The sequence below is a fragment of the Nanorana parkeri genome, unplaced genomic scaffold (assembly GCF_000935625.1).
Source record: "Nanorana parkeri isolate BGI_ZX_2015 unplaced genomic scaffold, ASM93562v1 scaffold1038, whole genome shotgun sequence".
Classification (NCBI taxonomy): domain Eukaryota; kingdom Metazoa; phylum Chordata; class Amphibia; order Anura; family Dicroglossidae; genus Nanorana; species Nanorana parkeri.
The window spans coordinates 28266-46805 of record NW_017307306.1 but is presented as its reverse complement, the minus strand read 5'-3'; the positions used below and the strand labels follow the sequence as shown (position 1 = coordinate 46805).

At 43.8% G+C, this 18540-nt stretch overlaps 1 protein-coding gene across 1 annotated transcript in view; it reads right to left on the bottom strand.

Annotated features, from left to right (window-relative positions):
* Positions 1–18540, bottom strand: part of LOC108796009 (adhesion G-protein coupled receptor D2-like) — a gene marked incomplete at its 5' end in the record, with an annotated part of 51790 nt that overhangs the window by 12326 nt on the left and 20924 nt on the right. The window contains 2 exons of the mRNA XM_018567374.1: positions 2001–2054; positions 5167–5208. Of these exons, the coding sequence (XP_018422876.1) occupies positions 2001–2054; positions 5167–5208 (96 nt within the window). The remainder of the gene's footprint in view (positions 1–2000; positions 2055–5166; positions 5209–18540) is intronic.

Below are 18540 nucleotides of genomic sequence, written 5' to 3'. Positions count from 1 at the left end.
GGGGAGTAGCACACTTCCTGGGTGCCTGAAAGATATATTGTACTTGAACATTTTTTCTACTTACGGTTCTTGACTGTTATATAGACCAAGGTTACCATACTCAGTGGGGTTTTTCATTTGTATTATTTTGTATTAGTTTGTATTATTTTGATGAAAGTCTAATAAAATATTTTTGAAAAAAAAAGCATGCATGATTCTGTAATGGACATCACTTCAGGGGCTAAGGAATACTTTGAAAATCACTGCTTGTGAACACAGTTCGCCATGTCATCCAAAATTGCTAGTTAAAGCTCTATCATGCAAAGAAGAGGCCATATCTGAACATGATCTTCTCTAGGCCAAAGCTCATTTAAAATGGTCTGTTGCAAAGTGGGAAACTGTTCTGTGGTCAGACGAATTGAAATTTGACATTCTTTTTGGCAATCATGGGTGCTGCGTCCTCTGGATAAAAAGGATAGGGATCTTCTAGATGGTTATCAGCGCTCACTTCAGAAGCTTGCACCTCTGATGGTATGGGGGTGCATTTGTGTGTATGGAATGGGCAGTGTCATGACACCAGAGCATGCGCGCCACGGCGCACGCTAGCACGTGCACACGCCAGCGCACGCGCGCCACGGCGCATGCTAGAACGTGCACATGCCAGCGCGCGCGCGCGCCACGGCACACGCTAGAACGTACACACGCCAGCCCACGCACGCCGCGGCGCATGCTAGAACGTGCACACGCCCGGTTCTAATGATGGCGCCAAGAAGGGCTATATAAAGCTGAGACACCCAGATCTCCCTGCTGACTGATCTTCAGCTAATACCGTGTTCCTGGATCCTGTTACTTACTGTTTTTCCTGTTACTATACCCGGCCTGCTTGACCTTGCTCCTGCTCTGTGTTCCTGACCTCGGCTAGTCCTTGACTTCTCTTCTGCCTGCACCCTGGATACCACGCTGCCTGCTAGTTACCGACCCGGCTCGCCCCTGACTAAGTCCTGTCTTCTGATTTTGTACTTCGCTACCAGATTGTTGTTGACCCGGCTAGTGTTACCTTGCTTCTAGGATCATCTTACTAACCTGCACCCTGCTCAGAAACCTCAGCTACCAGTCGCAGCTTCGACAGGAGTCGCAACCCACCGGCACTTGTGCCCCTTCTGGTCCTCACGCACCTGTGCCTACTATCCAGAGGTGTTTGGACTGGAGCAGCAAGAGAGGCCGCCCTCGTCATCTCAGGCTCCATCTAAGGTATGTGACAGGCAGCTTACACATCCAGAAAGGGACCATCAATGCTGAAGGATATATCCAAGTCTTAGAGCAGCATATGCTCCCGTTCATACGTCGTCTTTTTCAGGGAAGGCCTTGCATATTTCAGCAAGACAATGCTAAACCGCATACTGCATCTATGTCCGGTGCTTAACTGGCCTGCCTGCAGTCCAGATATTTCAGCAATTGAAAATAGTTGGCACATCTTAAAATGTAAAATACTACAAAGCAGATCCAAGACTGTTGAACAGTTAGAATCCTATATCAGGCAAGAATGGGACAACATTCCTCTCCCAAAACTCCTCAGTTCCCAAACGTTTATAGAGTATTGTTGAAAGAAGAGGGGATGCTACACCATTGTAAACATGGCCCTGTCCCAACTTTTTTGAGACCTGTTGCTGCCATCAATTTCAAAAATAGCTTTTTTTTCTTAACCTGGATTTTTTAAAAAGTTTAAACGTTTCATATGCTTTATTTTCTAAAGTGAATAAAATATGGGTTTATGAGATTTGCAATTCTGTTTTTATATAGATTTTACACAGCGTCCCAACTTTTTTGGAATTGGATTTGTACAAACAACAATGTAAAAAAATGAAAAAATAAAATGAAAAAAATATTTCCTTTATGTAAATATGAGGTCTGCAGACATTCATACCAGACAAGAACTGTGTTACTTTCTAGAAATGCAAAATATATGACTTTTTAGTACAACTATTGCTATTTGTTTTGAAAGCAATTGTATTCTAACTTACCGTGAATGATAGGGCCCTTTTCTTTTCTTTTATCCTCTGAATGGCATTCCTGACCTATAAATAAATAAATATTCTACATAAATATCCTGGACGTTTGATCATGGGTTTTCTTCAATCCCAAACAAGGTATATCCCATTGCAATCCAAACCGGTATCCCACTTCAAGAAACTTGGTGGGTGCTGTAAAGACCAGCGGATGGCACCACATATATCAAATAAAGAAAAAGTCACCAGCACACCCAAATCAGCCATATCAATCCGTCTTTTATTAACATTTGATAAACATGGTATCTCGGGAACATGCGACATTTCGGTACCACATGGGTTCCTTCACTAAGCAAAGCGATGTTGAAGGAACTTACTCATGAAGTAACTGAACGTGGTTCTGTAACATTGCATGTTCCTGTGATACTATAATTATCGGATGTCAATAAAAGATGGATTGATATGGTGGATTTTGGTGTGCTGGTAACTAACTTTTTCATTCTTCAATCCAAAAACACACACCAGCCATCAAGAATGGCATTTGTTTTTCTTGAAGTTTGTCAAAATAATATATTGTCTACTTACTGTATAAAAACATCATATTGTTTACATAGATAGAAGTTCCCATATTCTGCATCTTCTGTACCTTTATGAGATTATAGGTGACACAGACAGGCGTATTTGATAAACAGCGAAGTGATTTAAGTGATCATTTCCATTACTTATGCTATCCAGTCTGTACTTATGTCAACTCACTCTAAAGTCCAGCGAGTCATTGGGGGAAATTTAAAACTGGAGCAGACAGAATCTGGAGCAGTTGTCCATAGTAACCAATCAGTTTCTCTCTTCATTTTGTTTGGTTAAGTTTTGAAAATGAAAGAGAGAAGCTGATTGGATGCTATGGGCAACTGCTCAAGAATCTGTCTGCTGCAGTTTTGCTAAATCCCAATCATTCTGTTACTTACATCTCACCCTGTAAGAACAAAACTTGAGCAGACAAAAACTGGAGCTGCGGCCCGTAATAACAGCTTCCCTTTTCAGTTTGTTTAGTTAAGCTTTGAAAATGATAGCAGCAGATTGGTTGTCATGCACAACTGCTCCAGATTCTGTCTGCCCCAGATTGATACATTCCCCCAACGTGTATTTTGCTGTGTTGGCTTCTGTTTCAAAAGTGTTGATAACATTTACTTATGGACTGCATAGTACTACTTCCCATAATATCTGCTCTCTTAGTTTTTGTATGTAAACATGACACAGTACTGCTTCATATCTTCTGCATGTTGAGTGTAACTCTTTCTCTCTGTTTTATTCTGTATGTATGGGCACTGCACATTGACTCTTTTCTTGTTCCTAATGCTCGGTGTAATTTTCCGCATTGGTTGTGTGCTGGAAATACAACAGCCTATGCTGATATGTACTGATTGTATTACTGACATTTAGAGATGTAATTATGTATTTTGAACAGTAGATGGCGCTGTAGTGCAATGTTAGTCTATGCTAGTTTTCTATATGCATGCTTATATATGGGATACACAGGAAGTTCTATCTGGATATATGTTTTCCTCTCTAGTATGCTGTGTTCCTGTATACATACAGTACATGTAACGTCCTGCTAAGCAAGTCAAACTTAATTCAGCATTCCTCAAGATCTCAGTGCTTCATCTAAACACATAACTAACAGGTTGATGTCATGCCACCAGCATAAGGCTTCTTTAGGTTTATTGTTGTTCCTATTATTTTTCTCTTTGGGCTCTATGTAGTGGCAAAGCAACACTGCTGCTCATCTATCTACAGACTATTTAGCAATGTTTTGACCTCTGTGATGCCTCCATCCTCAATAATCCCTCATTCTGAAGTTGATAAAACAGGTGCATTCTGGGAAACTAGACCCCATTTTCAGCACTCAGAGGAAAGAGAAGCACCTGTAAGAAGCCAGCTCCCATCTATAACATATGTTAGTGGAGGATAGAATATGTTCCTCTCAGGCACCATCGCTGGTGAACTTAGACTTACAACCATTAGAAGTCTAATTTATCTGTTTCATAACTTTCTTTTCAGTTTCACCCAACCTGTTCTTTTCAATAAAGCTTCAAGATTTGTTTACAGTTTGATTTATTGAAGAATAGGATGTTTTAGCTACACGTCAAGCTGTGCACAGGCCACAGGGTAATGTGCTGTGGGAAGAGATCAGTTGTTATTCTGTATGGATGCTGCACAGTAGCAATTCTCTTTGTTATGCAGAGTGTAATTGTTAGTATACTATACTGTATATTATGTCTGAATGAAGACAACATGGTACCACTTCCTAAATATCCTGAAATTGATGTGTGGCCACTATTCTCATTTGCTAAGTGCACTGCACAACTTTCTATGCCTGCTCAATATCTTTTTTTACTGTATGCATTCACCATTTTATGGAGCATTATTAAGCCACACCTAGTTTTTGCTGCAGCATGTGGCATCCTATAAAATGTGCTCCCAGGTTGACATCTCTGCACCTAACAGCACCTGTGCAAACAGGCTGTTGTAAGCTCTTTATTGTTCTGTTGTTATCTCATGTGATAGCCCTCTAGCAGTCCCTAAACAGTAGATATGAAAATTAGGCTTTATATTTAGAAGTTAGCCATCTGTAGCTGGAGAGTGAAATCTGCACAAATACAATTATGACATCCTTCCATCCTTCATTGGCTGGTATTATTTTTTTCTATTGATTGACAACACAGCCTAGTCTCTTGGCACCCCAGGCTGCATAGTTAAGTAAAGCCTGTTAACTAGACAGGCTTTAGTGTCACACAGAGGTGCTGTCACAGCAAAGAAGCAGAATTTAGTTATTTTATCAGAAAAAGTTTAGAAACTGACAGATTGGGTAAAATAAATTAGCTTTCGATGTTTTTCAATAATGACTTTCAAGTTTACGTTTTCAATAAGGTAGTGCATAGTGTCTTTTTGACAGGGAAGCTTTCATTGTAAAGTGAGTACTCACTGAACATGCCTGACTGTATCTTAGGCAATCATGCACTTTGCACATCATCAGTATTCATATTGTGTCAGATGTTTGGTAACATTACTACAAACTTTAAAATAGCATTTAGATTTAACAAATGTTTTAACACTTTAGCAGTTACTTTTTTATGTAATAGCTAAGACAGCAGCTCTTAAATTCTAATTTGTGTTGTCTTACCTCACTGTTATAAATGGCATAAATCAAGAAAATATAAAGCCCCTGTAAGACAGAAAGGAAAGATAAGATTATATTTTCCCATCCAAATGTACATATCCAAAATTCTGTTAACAAAAGTAACATGAGAATTAGCTCAATTACTATGAAGAAATGCTTGAATTTTACTGTTTACTTTTAAACCAACAGCAACCCTTCCAATTAAGTACCAGAGAAGGTATGAACCGATATGGAAGCAAAAGACCTTGCGCCCTATAATTGCTGCAGGCATTCCAGGTGGTCATTTGGGATACAATAGAATAAGAGCTACATAGATATTTGTATTACTACCTTTAAAATTCTCAAATCTTTTTACCTTGTATTTCCCCAAATGTTCTTGCTGCCAATGTAGATTGGGATCCAAAGGACCAGAAAATCCATCAGAGCAGGTATTAGGAAGTTAAAGGGGAGGCCCTATAAAAAAAAATGCCTACCTGTAGGTAGAAGGTCCTGTTCATCATGACACTAGTTTCTTGATAAACGCCTCCTGCATTTTATATTGTACAAAAATGTAAGTGGCACTAAACTCAGGAATTAAATCTTAAAAATGCATTCAATTACCCTAACTATTAACAAAAATGTAGCTTATTTGTGTATCACTCGGCTGTAGATCTTCAAATCATCTCTGAATCAATGCTGACACTGTCCTTCCTTCTGGAGGGTGGCTACTTTTGTTCCCCATGGTCCCTGTGTATGTTTTAAAGTATCCACCACTCCAAGCTATATTACTATAACTGGACTATAACTTCAATACAAATTAACTAACTAAATGTGAGATTGTAGTCCATCACAGGAGTGAGCTTCGAGTGGTGGCTACTTTACAACACACAAGGACCCTGGGAAATAAAAGTAGCCACCCTCAATAAGGAAGGACAGTGTCAGCAACAATTCAGAGATGATTTGAAGATCTACAGCTGAGTGATAAACAAATAAGCTACATTTTTGTGAATAGTTAAGGTACTTGAAGTTTAGTGTCACTTTCTTTCGTGTATTAAGTTTTTATTAAGATTACAAAAAGAACAAAATATAAGGAAGGAGTACAAAAATACAAATACAAAATTGAAAAACAAGTTGAATTGGACAAGATTACAAATTCCAAACAGCAAAAAAGGGGGTGGGGGGGAAGGAAGAAGAAAGGGAGAGAAAAGGGGAAGGAGAAGGAAAAGGAAATTGAGGGGAAAGGAAAGGAGGGGAATCACAACCAAGCAGAACACAATGTCAGAGAGACAAGAAATTAATGAATATCATCAATAGCTTAAAATATCATAAATATTAAAGGTGCACCGAAATTAAAATGTCAAAACCCAAACAAAACTGAAATGAAAAAAAAAAAGGCTGGCCGAAACTGAAAATGTTTTTTTTTCTAACTTTTCCAAATTTTTTAAATATTATATTTTTATAAACTTTTACATTTTTTTATATTTTATTTTAATGTATTTATTTTTATTAAATATTTTATTTTTACTTTACTTTTAGGGGCTTCGGGGAAATATTAGGGGTCTAAACAGACCTCTGATATTTCCCTTTGAAAATAGAAAATTAGATTGAGAATACAGTCCTCACTCTGTTTTTCTGCAGCCCCTGTTATAAATGAACAGTAATCCTCTATACTGAGTGTTCCTGTTCATTCATAACTTGAGGACAGAGTATGCTTACTATAGCCACAATCATGAATGAACAGGAAGTGAGGTAGATCACTTCTCATTCATTTATAATTGAGGACACAGTAAACATACTCATATCCTCAATTATTTACAGAGTAGAGACAAAGATCACCAGCACTCAGCGATATCTTTCAATATGTCCATTTAATTGGACAAAACGTCACTGTAACAAAAGCCAACGTTTCGGGGCCACACAGGGTCCCTTCCTCAGGGCGAAAAGATGTGGCGTCACATCTTTTCGCCCATTGATCGCTGCGCACCGAGCGGGGAGTAGAGAAAGCAGATGCACCACTATTTTGGCCAAAAAAGGGGCACTTTTGGCCTTTTGCCAAAAGTGCGATTTTCAGCCGATACTTTTCGCAAGCCGAAATATTGGTGCATCCCTAATTAATATAATGGGGAGACATTGACAACACTGTAAGGTAATCATCAGTAGTTTGAAATTCCAACCAGCAGGCCCATGTGACAAAAAATGTGCCATACCGGTCCTTAGATGTACCAATCAATTCCTCCATAAAGCATACCTCAGCAATTTTCTGAAACCATAAATACATTGGAGGGATGATTACCTGTCTTCAGTATAGTGAAATTAACGCTTTGGCCATGTTGAGTAAGTGGGGAATAAGGAACCTCCTATACCGGCCTATTGACTCATCAGTGCAATGAAACAACATACACCATTTTTATATTTTTATACCAACTTTATAGTAGATCCCGTTATCCTGTCAATATACGTAGCTACTTGTCGCCAATAGGCCTGATCAGATGGCAGTACATTCTTGATAAAGGCTCCCTTCATTTTATAGTGTACCAAAATTAAAGTGGAGCTCCAATTTTAAATTAAATACTTGCTAACTCAGGGCAGAGCTTGATGCAACAGCCGAGCCTCTCCATAAATTTAAGAGGGACTTCTCCACGAACCACCAATATAAGGATGAACATATCCAATGACTACCAATATAGGGGGGACTTTTCCACTAAACAAGAATTTAAAGGGGTACTTCTACACTGACACTGTGAAAGGCACACTTTTCCATTGACCACCAATATAAGCGGGCACTTCCACATTAACCTAGAATCTAAGGTGGCACCAATCTAAAGAGACTCTTCTCCTCTGACCAGCAGTGTAAGAGGAGACTTCTCCACTGACCACCAACCTAAGGGAACACTTCACCAATGATTAATTATGTAAGTCAAAAAGCCAAATACACAGTTGAAATATATATAAATAAACATAAAAAGCTTGCAATTATCTATAAGTATCTGTTTGTAGATTGTAATTACTAAACATTTCCAAAGGTGCCTTTGTTGTTATTTTTAAAATCTGGGTAAAGTTCCTCTTTGGTGTGAATGTGGCCTTGCACTCTTGCATACAGTGTTTACCCTCTCACTATTAAGGTGCAGTACAGAATATAATATGTTAATTTCATCCATCTAACTGTTCAAGTTATTAGTGCAATCTAAAAAAAATATCCCCTGAGTGAAGTTCTTTTCAGCTGAATTTAGTTATGGCATGTATCAAAAATTCTAACGGTTTTCAATATTTGAATGTGGTATTGTATTCAAGCTATTCATTAATAGCAATAGCTGATCAAACCTGAAGCCCTGCTTAGTGACATCCACTTGCTGTATTGCCGTTCAGAGCTTTCCTTTGTAATTTTCCACTTGTGACTTTTATTTCAATCCTAAGTGGATTTGGTTTAGCATCAGGTTGACTAATGCAACAATTAAGGCATTTGTTTCTTGACCTCTTTAAACAGCTTGAGCTATGATAGACATCACCAAGTATTACACAACCCGCTTTTTAATATAAAGTGTGCACCTCATGACTTTTGCTACACATTGGAACAAAAAAGCAATATTGGTTGCTGTAGAAATGAATCAATTATCTACTGCAAGAGTAGTTTGTGCAAGTGTAGAACATGCATACAAATCTCTTTCACAGACAGAAGAGAATTATAAACATTTATTGACCTTGTGTCTTCTATATATGTGAAAAAATGTTATGCTGTGTTGAAAAAAATCATCTAAAACCCAATGTTTTGATAAGATCTTTCATGAAAATAGGAGCAGTATAAGTTACCTTGTTACTGCAGTAGAACCTGACTGTAAAATAATGGCAATGGGGCAAGACCAGCTAATGGAAAAAACCTGTAGAAATACTGTAGGTCACAAAATGTACAACTGTTACCGGCCCTGTTCACTTGCTGGTGAACAGGCCGAGTAAGGGTTTCCATTGAAGGATTCACATTGCAATCCAAACATATCAGAAGCTAGCATTATTCTCTGCTTCCTGCACTCTGCCTTTTCTTTAAAAGAAACAAAGCACAGGCAGGATTCATACCCTTATACCAAGCAGGAGACAATATAAAAAAGTGATATATCCAGCCGATAATGCCAAACATAGATCACCAGAGACTTTCTTCCTCTCAGTTGACATTTAAAAAGCATTTGGACTTATATAATCTATGTGTTACACAGATAGGGATTCAGTGAGGAATTTATTTAATCGGTCTCTGTACTACATTGTACTACACTCAGTTAAATACTGTGAGTTTGAAAGATAGCTTTTTGATATAGAATTGGCCACCAGACAAACATGCCCACCTTCTTCTATACTTTTTGTACGTGCCATGGAATCCTTGGCAATATACACTGAGTGGCCAGATTATTATGACCATCCCATCAGTACTTGAGCCACGAGATGACTCCACGAGATGACTTCGTTGGGCCGCCTCGTGACTCCATGCAGGGCAGCAATCAGAAATTCGATGTCCGCGGGTGTAGGCCCCGAAAAAGCTGCGGCCTCGAGTAGCGGCACTCGTCTGGCGGTGTGCAACCTCAACTCGCTGCCCGCTCCCAGGCTCTCCCCACCATCCTCCCCGGAATCTGGTGCCCCAGATGACTGTATGGGGACACCTCCTCTGCCCGAGCAAGTGGGAGACGTGCGAGCCAGGGACCCTAAGCCACCCAAGACCCCCGCAGAGCTAGATATTGGGGCCCTCCTGCGCCTATGACCCACCAAGGCACATATTAAGGCCCTGGTGGCAGAAATTAAGAAAGCACACAGCCGTGATTTTCAAGGCCCGCGGCAGAAGGTAACACACAGGGCCACGAGGGTCGAGGAGACTGAGACGAGCACGGTGGCTATAGAGGGGCGACTTAAAGCCCCGGAAGAGTCACGGGACATACAATCTGGTGTGATATCGGACATGCAGCTACATATCGAGAATTTAAAAGATAGAAAACGGCACAACAATGTGAAAGTGAGGGGCATTCCTGAAGCTACAGGGTCTGAAAATGTGCATGATACGGTGGCGGCGATCTTCAACAAACTGCTGGGTAATCAGCCCAATACAGTGATTGAATTAGACTGTGTCCACAGGGCATTGGGCCCACGTTCCGAAGATCTGGATCCCCCTGTAACATTGTTTGCAGGTTACAGAAATTCCCAGTTAAGGAAGAAATACTACGCAAAATATGGTCTCAAGGGCCTCTGGACTTTGATGGCGCTACAGTGAGGATCCTGCCCGACCTCTCCAGGGCGACTTTGCAGCGGCGGATGATCTGGTGTCCGCTCCTGGCACGCCTGCGGGAAGCAGGTGTTGTCTACAGGTGGGGATTCCCGTTCCACCTCATTATATGGAAAAATGCCTCCTCCTTTGCCCTAAGGCAACAGACGAATATACCTGCACTGTTCGAGGCTTTGGAGATGGAGCCTTTCCCAGTACCTGACTGGCTGCAACACCTCCCGGAGAGCTATGCCAGACAACGTACACATCCAGCTCTCCACGCTTTACCTCATAGACCAGCTCAGCGACAACGCTGCAGAAGGTCTTCATCCCGGGGGACTACCAACGAGCCTTTACGTAGCCCTGGTTCGGTTCCTGCTTTGACTTCAAACTTACCCTTTGCATATCCGGGAACATTATGACTGCTCTCCCTGTCAAGGGTGGATTCTGATACCTGGACAGGCTGAGTGTTTTTCCCGGGATATACCCATGGGAACATGAGGTGACATACTATTCACAGGAGTGCTCTATCCCCCGGAAGCATTGGGAAGCGACTACTCGCCTGAGTACACCGGTACTGGGTTGAACTACAGTTAACCTGGTATTCTCCATGTGCTGACCCATCCTGACAAGCTCGCAAGATGGCTGGATACGTCATGTGGGTCCACCTCTTGTCCTCCGCCTCTCTGTGGATGCCAGTCTGGGTTCTATACCATATACCGGCAGGTCCTGGGACTTTCTGATTGAGGGCCGGGACTGGAGACCGGGAGGGGGATGTGGGTTCCCCTTACTGACCTGGTTATGCACAGTGGTCTTTATAACATGTTTTTGATAACTGTTTCTCTCTTATTCCACCAACTATTTGTTAATGGTTCATACAGTATGTGCTTATCACTCTGAGTTATTGTTAAGAGTGGATTATCACTCAATCACATCCTGGTTTGGAGCGGGGTGGTTAAGTGGGACCCCCGCTTTGCTTAGCCACACCCCACTTAGGTTTTCCCGCCCACGGGGACAGATCCCTGCGGTAGGTTCATAAAAGGGTAGTTACCCCATTAGTCTGTTGTGTTTGTGTGTCACTGTCTTTGTGTGTTGTTTTTCTCCTACCATCTGACGCTTTCATCACACGTCAGCCATCTTATCCCTACAGTCTGGTCCAGTCTCTCGACTAACCATTCTTCCTTCCTCCCATTCCCTCCTAACACCGGCCTCCCCCCCTTCCCCCCCACTCCCGCTACCCTCTTTTTTATTTGTTCACTCTCTTCTAGCGAGACTCTCCATCCCAATAGTGAATCCAGGAGACGTGACCATGCACCCGATGTCCTGTGTCATGGTGTCCTGGAACATCAAGGGCTTGAACATACTGGAGAAGAAAACGGCCATTCTTAACGAATTTTACGTTTAAAGGCTCAGGTATGCTTTGGTCAGGAAACGCATTTCAGGGTCTCCAACATTCCCAGATTTTAGAGCCAATGCTTCCTATATGCTTATCACTGTGGTTCCCCAGATGGTAAATGTAAGGGGGGTCAGTATTGTGATGCATAGGTCAATACAGTTGCAGTTTGTTGATGCCCGATATAGTCCACATGGCAGATTCATATTTGTGAAGGGCAGAGTGGGTCAAACCCTGTGCACTTTCGCCAAGGTATACCTACCCAATGTTGGTCAGATTCCTTTTTTGGAGTCTACCCTTGGGCAATTTGGGGACTTCACAGAGTGAGTACTGATCCTGGGAGGGGATTTCAATATGGTTCTTAATCCCACCTTGGTTAGCTTTAGATCAGCTTTGCACCTCTCATATTCTGCCCCTGAAGGTCAAAAAAAAGTCTGAGGCACTTTCAACTCGTGGACATATGGCGCCTGTTGCACCCTAAAGAACGAGACTACACCTTTTACTTCACTCCCCATGGCTTGTATTCTAGAATAGACCTATTCTTGGTGGACACTGTGACCTGCCAGTGATACAGGGGACATCCGTTGGCATCATTTGTCGATATCTTTGACCCTTGACTTGATGCCAACAGAGCAGGGTACTTGGAACTGGCGCTTGAACGACTCCATCCTACAGGACCCCAACCTGGTAGAGGAGATTAAAAAGGAGATTAAAACTGAACTGGTCACTTATTTTACTTGTAATGACACCGAGGAGTGCGATCCCATGATCCTCTGGGAAGCCCACAAATCCTACATTAGGGGCTCATTTACTAAAACAGGCGCGAGACTTAAAAAACTGTGTACCGCCAAGATAGAAGCTCTACTGTCAGACATATCCCGCCTGGAGTCGGTACACAAACAGTCCATGGCCAGCTCTGTTTTTGGGAAACTGACAGGTCTCCGGGAACAACTACAATCACTCTATCTAGCCAAGGCCAAGGGTATATTAAATAGATGTAAAAGGGTCTTCTATGAGCTGGGTGACAAATGTGGCAGGCCATCGACGCAGAGCCCAGTCATTTATATTCGAGATACTGTCCCTCTCAGGTCAGTAGGTGAGCAAGACTACTGATATAGCTGGGGCTTTTAAAGAGTACTGCGCTTTCCTCTATAACCTACAAGGCCAAACTACGTTGCGGGCCGATTCGGACGTAAGAACCAGGATCTCAGATTATTTAGCCGAATCAGAGATGCTGGCACCTAAACTTCCCTCCTGCTCAAAGACATTCAGTTGGACCTCTCGAGATGGTATGCGGGTAAATTTTCATGGTTCGGTAGATGCAGCATTCTGAAAATGAATATTATGCCATGTATTCTCTATTTATTGCAAACTCTGCCGATCCATGTTCCGCAGTCCTTAAGGCCGTTAACAGTGCCTTTGTGAAATGTCTGTGGGCCCACAAGCCACCTAGGATTAAGTCCTCGATTCTACGTATGCCTGAACTCCACGGGGGCATTGGCCTACCCGATGTGACTAGATACCATGCGGCGTGCCATCTCACGAGGGTGATCGACAGGTGTCGCCGCGGTCCACTCAAACAGTGGATAAGACTCGAACAGTCAGTGGCTGGACTTCCTCTATCAGCCCTACCCTGGTGCAGAGGTGAGATCCCAGCATCAGTGAAAAATCATCCCACAATAGGTCCATCCTGGGTTGCCTGTCGCAAACTCTTCCCAGTGAAGGGTATATCACCAGCCCCCTCACCCTTATTTCCAGTCCTAGGTAACCCTAGTTTCGCTCCAGGAATGGAAGATCTGAGCTTTCGTGCTTTAACTGAGGCCAACATCCATAGGGCTCGGCATTTCATCTGGAGAGATACGTGGGTGTCGCTGGGAGACTTGTCCCTGGAGACCCAGTGGTCACCCCTGAAATTCTGACAAAGGGTGCAGCTGTCCCATTTTCTCCAGTCGCTGCCCTCAGCCAGGACTTTTATCAGACCCCTGACAGAGTTTGAGAGAGTGCTTACATGGCTTACCGCTCCGGCATGCGGTGTCTACAGTATACTCGCTGCTGGACTCCCATTCCGGACATAGTACCCCTCCATACTTCGACAGATGGGAAAGTGAACTGGGGATCCAGTTCACGCCAAGCCAAAGAGAAAGAATTATCTACTTTGCCCACAAGTCCTCCAGATGCACCAGGGTTCAGGAGTGCAATTATAAGATTCTCACACGTTGGTATAGGACCCCGGCTGCCCTTCACAGACTTATGTCAGAGCTACCACCTGATTGCTGGCGTTCCGGCCAGTCCGGGGGTACCATGCTCCATATATTTTGGACGTGCCCAGCAATACAGGGATTTCGGGATCCGGTCAAGTTGCTACTGCCCACGTTTACTGACAAGGACATTCCACTAACCCCGGCATTCTTCCTTTTTTTTTTGTAAATTCTTTATTTCAAATTTTAATGCACAAAGTTGTACCCCGCAGGTCCAGGTACATAAGAGACAGTCAAAACATATAGCAAGTAAAAGATATACACAAAAGGAAAAGTCAGACAATAAAACTCTCATTTGGTACTTGGGGAATGTACGTGAGGGAAGGCTCCCAGAGACATTGTAAACTTGTACGGGAGACCTATCATCGGCATTCACGTGTCAGGCTATCCGAATACACCCCCCTTGACATTATGCTGCCTGGACAATCTAGATAAGGAAGCTATATAGGGGGCATTCTTCCTTTTGCATCACAAGTTGATACCGAAATGGTCATACTTGAAATCTGTATTACCACATATGCTTAACGCGGCAAAAGCTTGCACCCCGGTGCTCTGCCAGAACACCAGGCCCCCTACGATAAGCATGTGGCAAAGCAAGGTTACAGAGATCTGGAGAATGGAGGGCTTGACTGCATCATCCATGGAGACACATATCACCTTCTGCAAAAAATGGTTTCCTTGGACGGAGTTCTTCTCTCCGGAATATCAGACGCGTATCGCGCCAGAATCATCTACCGACCCTCAGGTGCCCTGATCGCTCTAAGATGGGTGGTGCGCTGGGAGTGAGCTCACTCTTTATCCCCTCTTTGTGTCACTAACACTGCTCTTATCCGCCTGTCCTACCTCTGTTTCATGTCTGTCCACTGTGACCATGATTCCTCAAGTGTCTGGTTAACGCCGGCTGCTTCAACTCAGTCTAATACCAAGCCTAGATTCCTGTCGCCACTTGTTATTATACAATATCCCCTTACTAGAACCCTCAAATGGCGATATGCAGATACACACCGGTCTCAGGCAACACCAATAGGGATGTATGTGACACCTGTCTTCATTATTGTCTACAGATAAACCACAGCCTTCTGCAGGAGACGGAAGGGCTGTACATGCCTCTATCTATCCATACTGTGATTACATGTTATCTCTTCTGTCTATTGATGTATGTGTCGATGAAAATTGAAAAGTTACAGGATCCATGCTTCAGAGTTCATGTTTGCTATTTGTACTATAACGCTGACTATGTGCAATATTTTGTATGGATATCCCTGTTTTATAAAATAAAGAATTAAAAAAAAATCCTTTGCAATGAAGATAACCCTGAAAGCCGACAAAATATTGAAACTAACTAAACCTGGACTAAAGCACTCCATTACTTTGGCATATACTGTACCTCACATATGATGCACTATACAAATCCACCTTACTGGCCTTCTTTCACAAAATTCATAACCTGCTTTTTTATGGGTCAATAACTCCTGGCTTTGAGACTCTGACCTGCCGAAGGATTTAGCTGAACGTTCAGCTAATACTTTGGCTCTCTTCTGCTGCAGAAACCTTTCGGTTCAGCCAAACCGAAGGGCTGCTGTAAGCACTTTTCTCAATAACCCATACAGTAGACAAAGTCTGCTGAAGTACACCGCTGAGCTGAAAGCACATGCTTCGGCTCGGCTAAGACGAACACACAGCCGGAAGGGGGAGAAGTGGTCTGAATCCCTGATTATTGTTAAAAAAACAGAATTTAAAAAAAAACAGCGTTTGGTTCACCTCCCCAATTCACACCCTTTAAGTCTGGTAGGAATGTTAGGAGGGACCCCGATGTTAAAAAAATGTGTGGGGACCCCAGGCACATCAAAAGAAACCTGGGGTCCCTCCTAAAATTCCAAACCAGACCCTTAATCCGAGCAGTGGCCTGGCAGGGCAGGAAAGGGGATCCACAAGCGAAGGCCCCCCCTCCCTGCACCATATCAGGCCACATGCTGTCGACATTGGGAGGCTGTGAGGACAGGGGCCCTTCCATAAATGGAGCACCCAGATGCCACACCCCTTGTCAGTGCCGAAACTAGGTGGGGCAGGGGGGCATGGGGGCAAGCTTCCGCCACAGCCACATTTGCTCTTACAGTTCTCCCCTCTCTGCTGCTCTGCAGCTGCATCGGCCTGGGAGGAGAAAAGCTGGTGGTTCGGCTATCTTCCTACTGCCCGCTTCAGTGATCGGGCTCCTCGGCTGCCACCTGCAGCTTCCTTCGCCCACTTCACAGCTGCTATAGGCTGAGAGGATGACTGCAGCACCATCACTAGCTGGCTGAGAGCAGAAAAGCAGGTACTGAAGTCGGGGGACAGGGACAGGGTCTCATCTGCATCTGGGTACCCCCTTTCATAAAGGGGGCATTAAGATGCCACCCCCTTTGTGAATGAGTAAGAGGTACTTGTACCCCTTCTCATTCACTAAAAGGGTAAATAAAATGTAAATAAACACACAACACCCTAGAAAAAATTCCTTCCTCCTTTAACTGAACAAAATGCTACTGGCTATTTAAAATTGCAATAGCCGAGGGCGTGGACTGGACATGGCGGCGAGTGGACACGTGTGAGAGGAGCTCTGCAGACCGGAGGTGCTTTTTCCAGTTGATCTTACTACTAACCGATCCCTTGCCCTATGACTAATAGCGGGAAAAAGTCGGGACACCCCACGCCCCTATACAACTGCTTATGCGGTCTTGTATGGACTCTTTCATGTCGCAACCTCCAGCGGGGCCACGTGCCCAGGACTCGACCATGGCATGCACATATACATTTCCAGCGCTGCGGCGCCCAAACTCCCCAGCGCACGCTTGTCTAGATGACCGGAGCCAGGCCGGTGTGGAGGACACAGCCTCACCGGACCCATCGCCATCCCTTGCCTCCTCCTTACCGGACCTTATGCCTGCAGTGGCCGCTCTGCAGTTGTTTGCCGGCTCACCTTTGTTTGACTGCTCTGCCCTTAAAGACGGATCAGAGCTCCGGTCTCTCCTGACAGCACACCCGACTCGAGCTGGCATGCAAGCCATGGTTGCTCAATTGACGTCCTTGCTCCATTCCGATCTGGTGGATGTACAATCTGGAGTCGAACTTCATGCACGTATTGGTGAAACCGGGGGTCAAAGACTGAAGTAGAGAGCCCTCCGGCACACACAGCGCCCGGTTTAAATCCGCTCTCTACTTCAGTCTTTGACCCCCAGTTTCACCAATACACTTGATGACACCATTCCTAGCTGCCATGGCCAAATCCTAGGACTTGTCCTGCTTTGCCCCCACTCCTCCACCTGTAGACCACTGCATACCGAATACCATCACACAACACTTCTTGATCGCCAGAACCGTTATTGCGCCCGGACTCCTGACACCACAAGTAAGTTCCTCACTTTCTGTTCACTTTTTCCTTTAATTCTTATACAGACTGGTCGTTCCCACACTTTTTACACCTTTGGATTTGTGCTCTTATTGCCTCATTATTACGTTCACAGGTTTCTCCTCCTGTTTTTTGAGCAGCAATGCACACTAATTGCATCCACGCATGCCCCACATCCCTGAGAGAACGCTGTGTTTTTTTCTTCTTGTTGTAGAGTGTGGATATGTAGACTACTAGATATCCTAGGTACTCGATGCACCGTATCAGGTTGGGATACAGGGGGGCCTCAGGTTGGGGTATTGCTAAGCATTGGCACTATCTAATGAGAAGTTGGTGTTCGTAGTCTGACAGTTACCTCCTTCTGCACTTCTACAAAGCGTTGTGTCTAACCTATTCCCCCATTTTTTGGGTGTTTCCTCTCCGGATCGGATGTGAGCCATAGGAGCACCCTTGTGTGTGAACCTTTCCCACGTGGGGTTCAGAAGTCTTCTCACCTCCGTGTGTTTTTTCTTCTTTCTTCTCTTCCTCTATGTCTTGCCTTCTCAGTGTTGGTGTGTCTGTGTCTTTGGTTCTGTGTGTGTGTGTTGTCCTGTCCTTGGAGGCCCCTGAATCCAGGCTCTGGAGGAGGACTATCTAGCGGGACTGTACCTGCCGCTGTGTAACAGCTTGAACTAGTACTAGTACTAGTACTAGTACTTGGCGGGAACGGTTCTACCAGCCGGTGTGCGTGACAGTAGCCTATTGACTATGCCTCTACTCAACGTCACATTCTTTAACGTATGTGGCTTTCATGTTCCAGAGAAGAGGTCTAGTCTATTGAACGAGCTGTGGTGTTCTCGGACCCGCGTAGCATTTTTGCAGGAGACCCACTTTAAGTGAGAAAATTCCTAGACTGGGTAACTATAGATATCTGACTTCTTATCATGCCCCCTCCCCTGACTCCAAATCTAAGGGGGTGAGTATAGTACTTGCTAGATCCCCCCCATGGACTTATATAGACCACTATGCAGACCCGGGGGGAAGAATGCTGCTCATTAAGGGTGTTCTCCATGGTCATAGTGACCTTTGCTACATTGTATGCCCGAAACTCTGGACAACTAGGCTTCTTGGAGTCCTTTTGGACGCAACT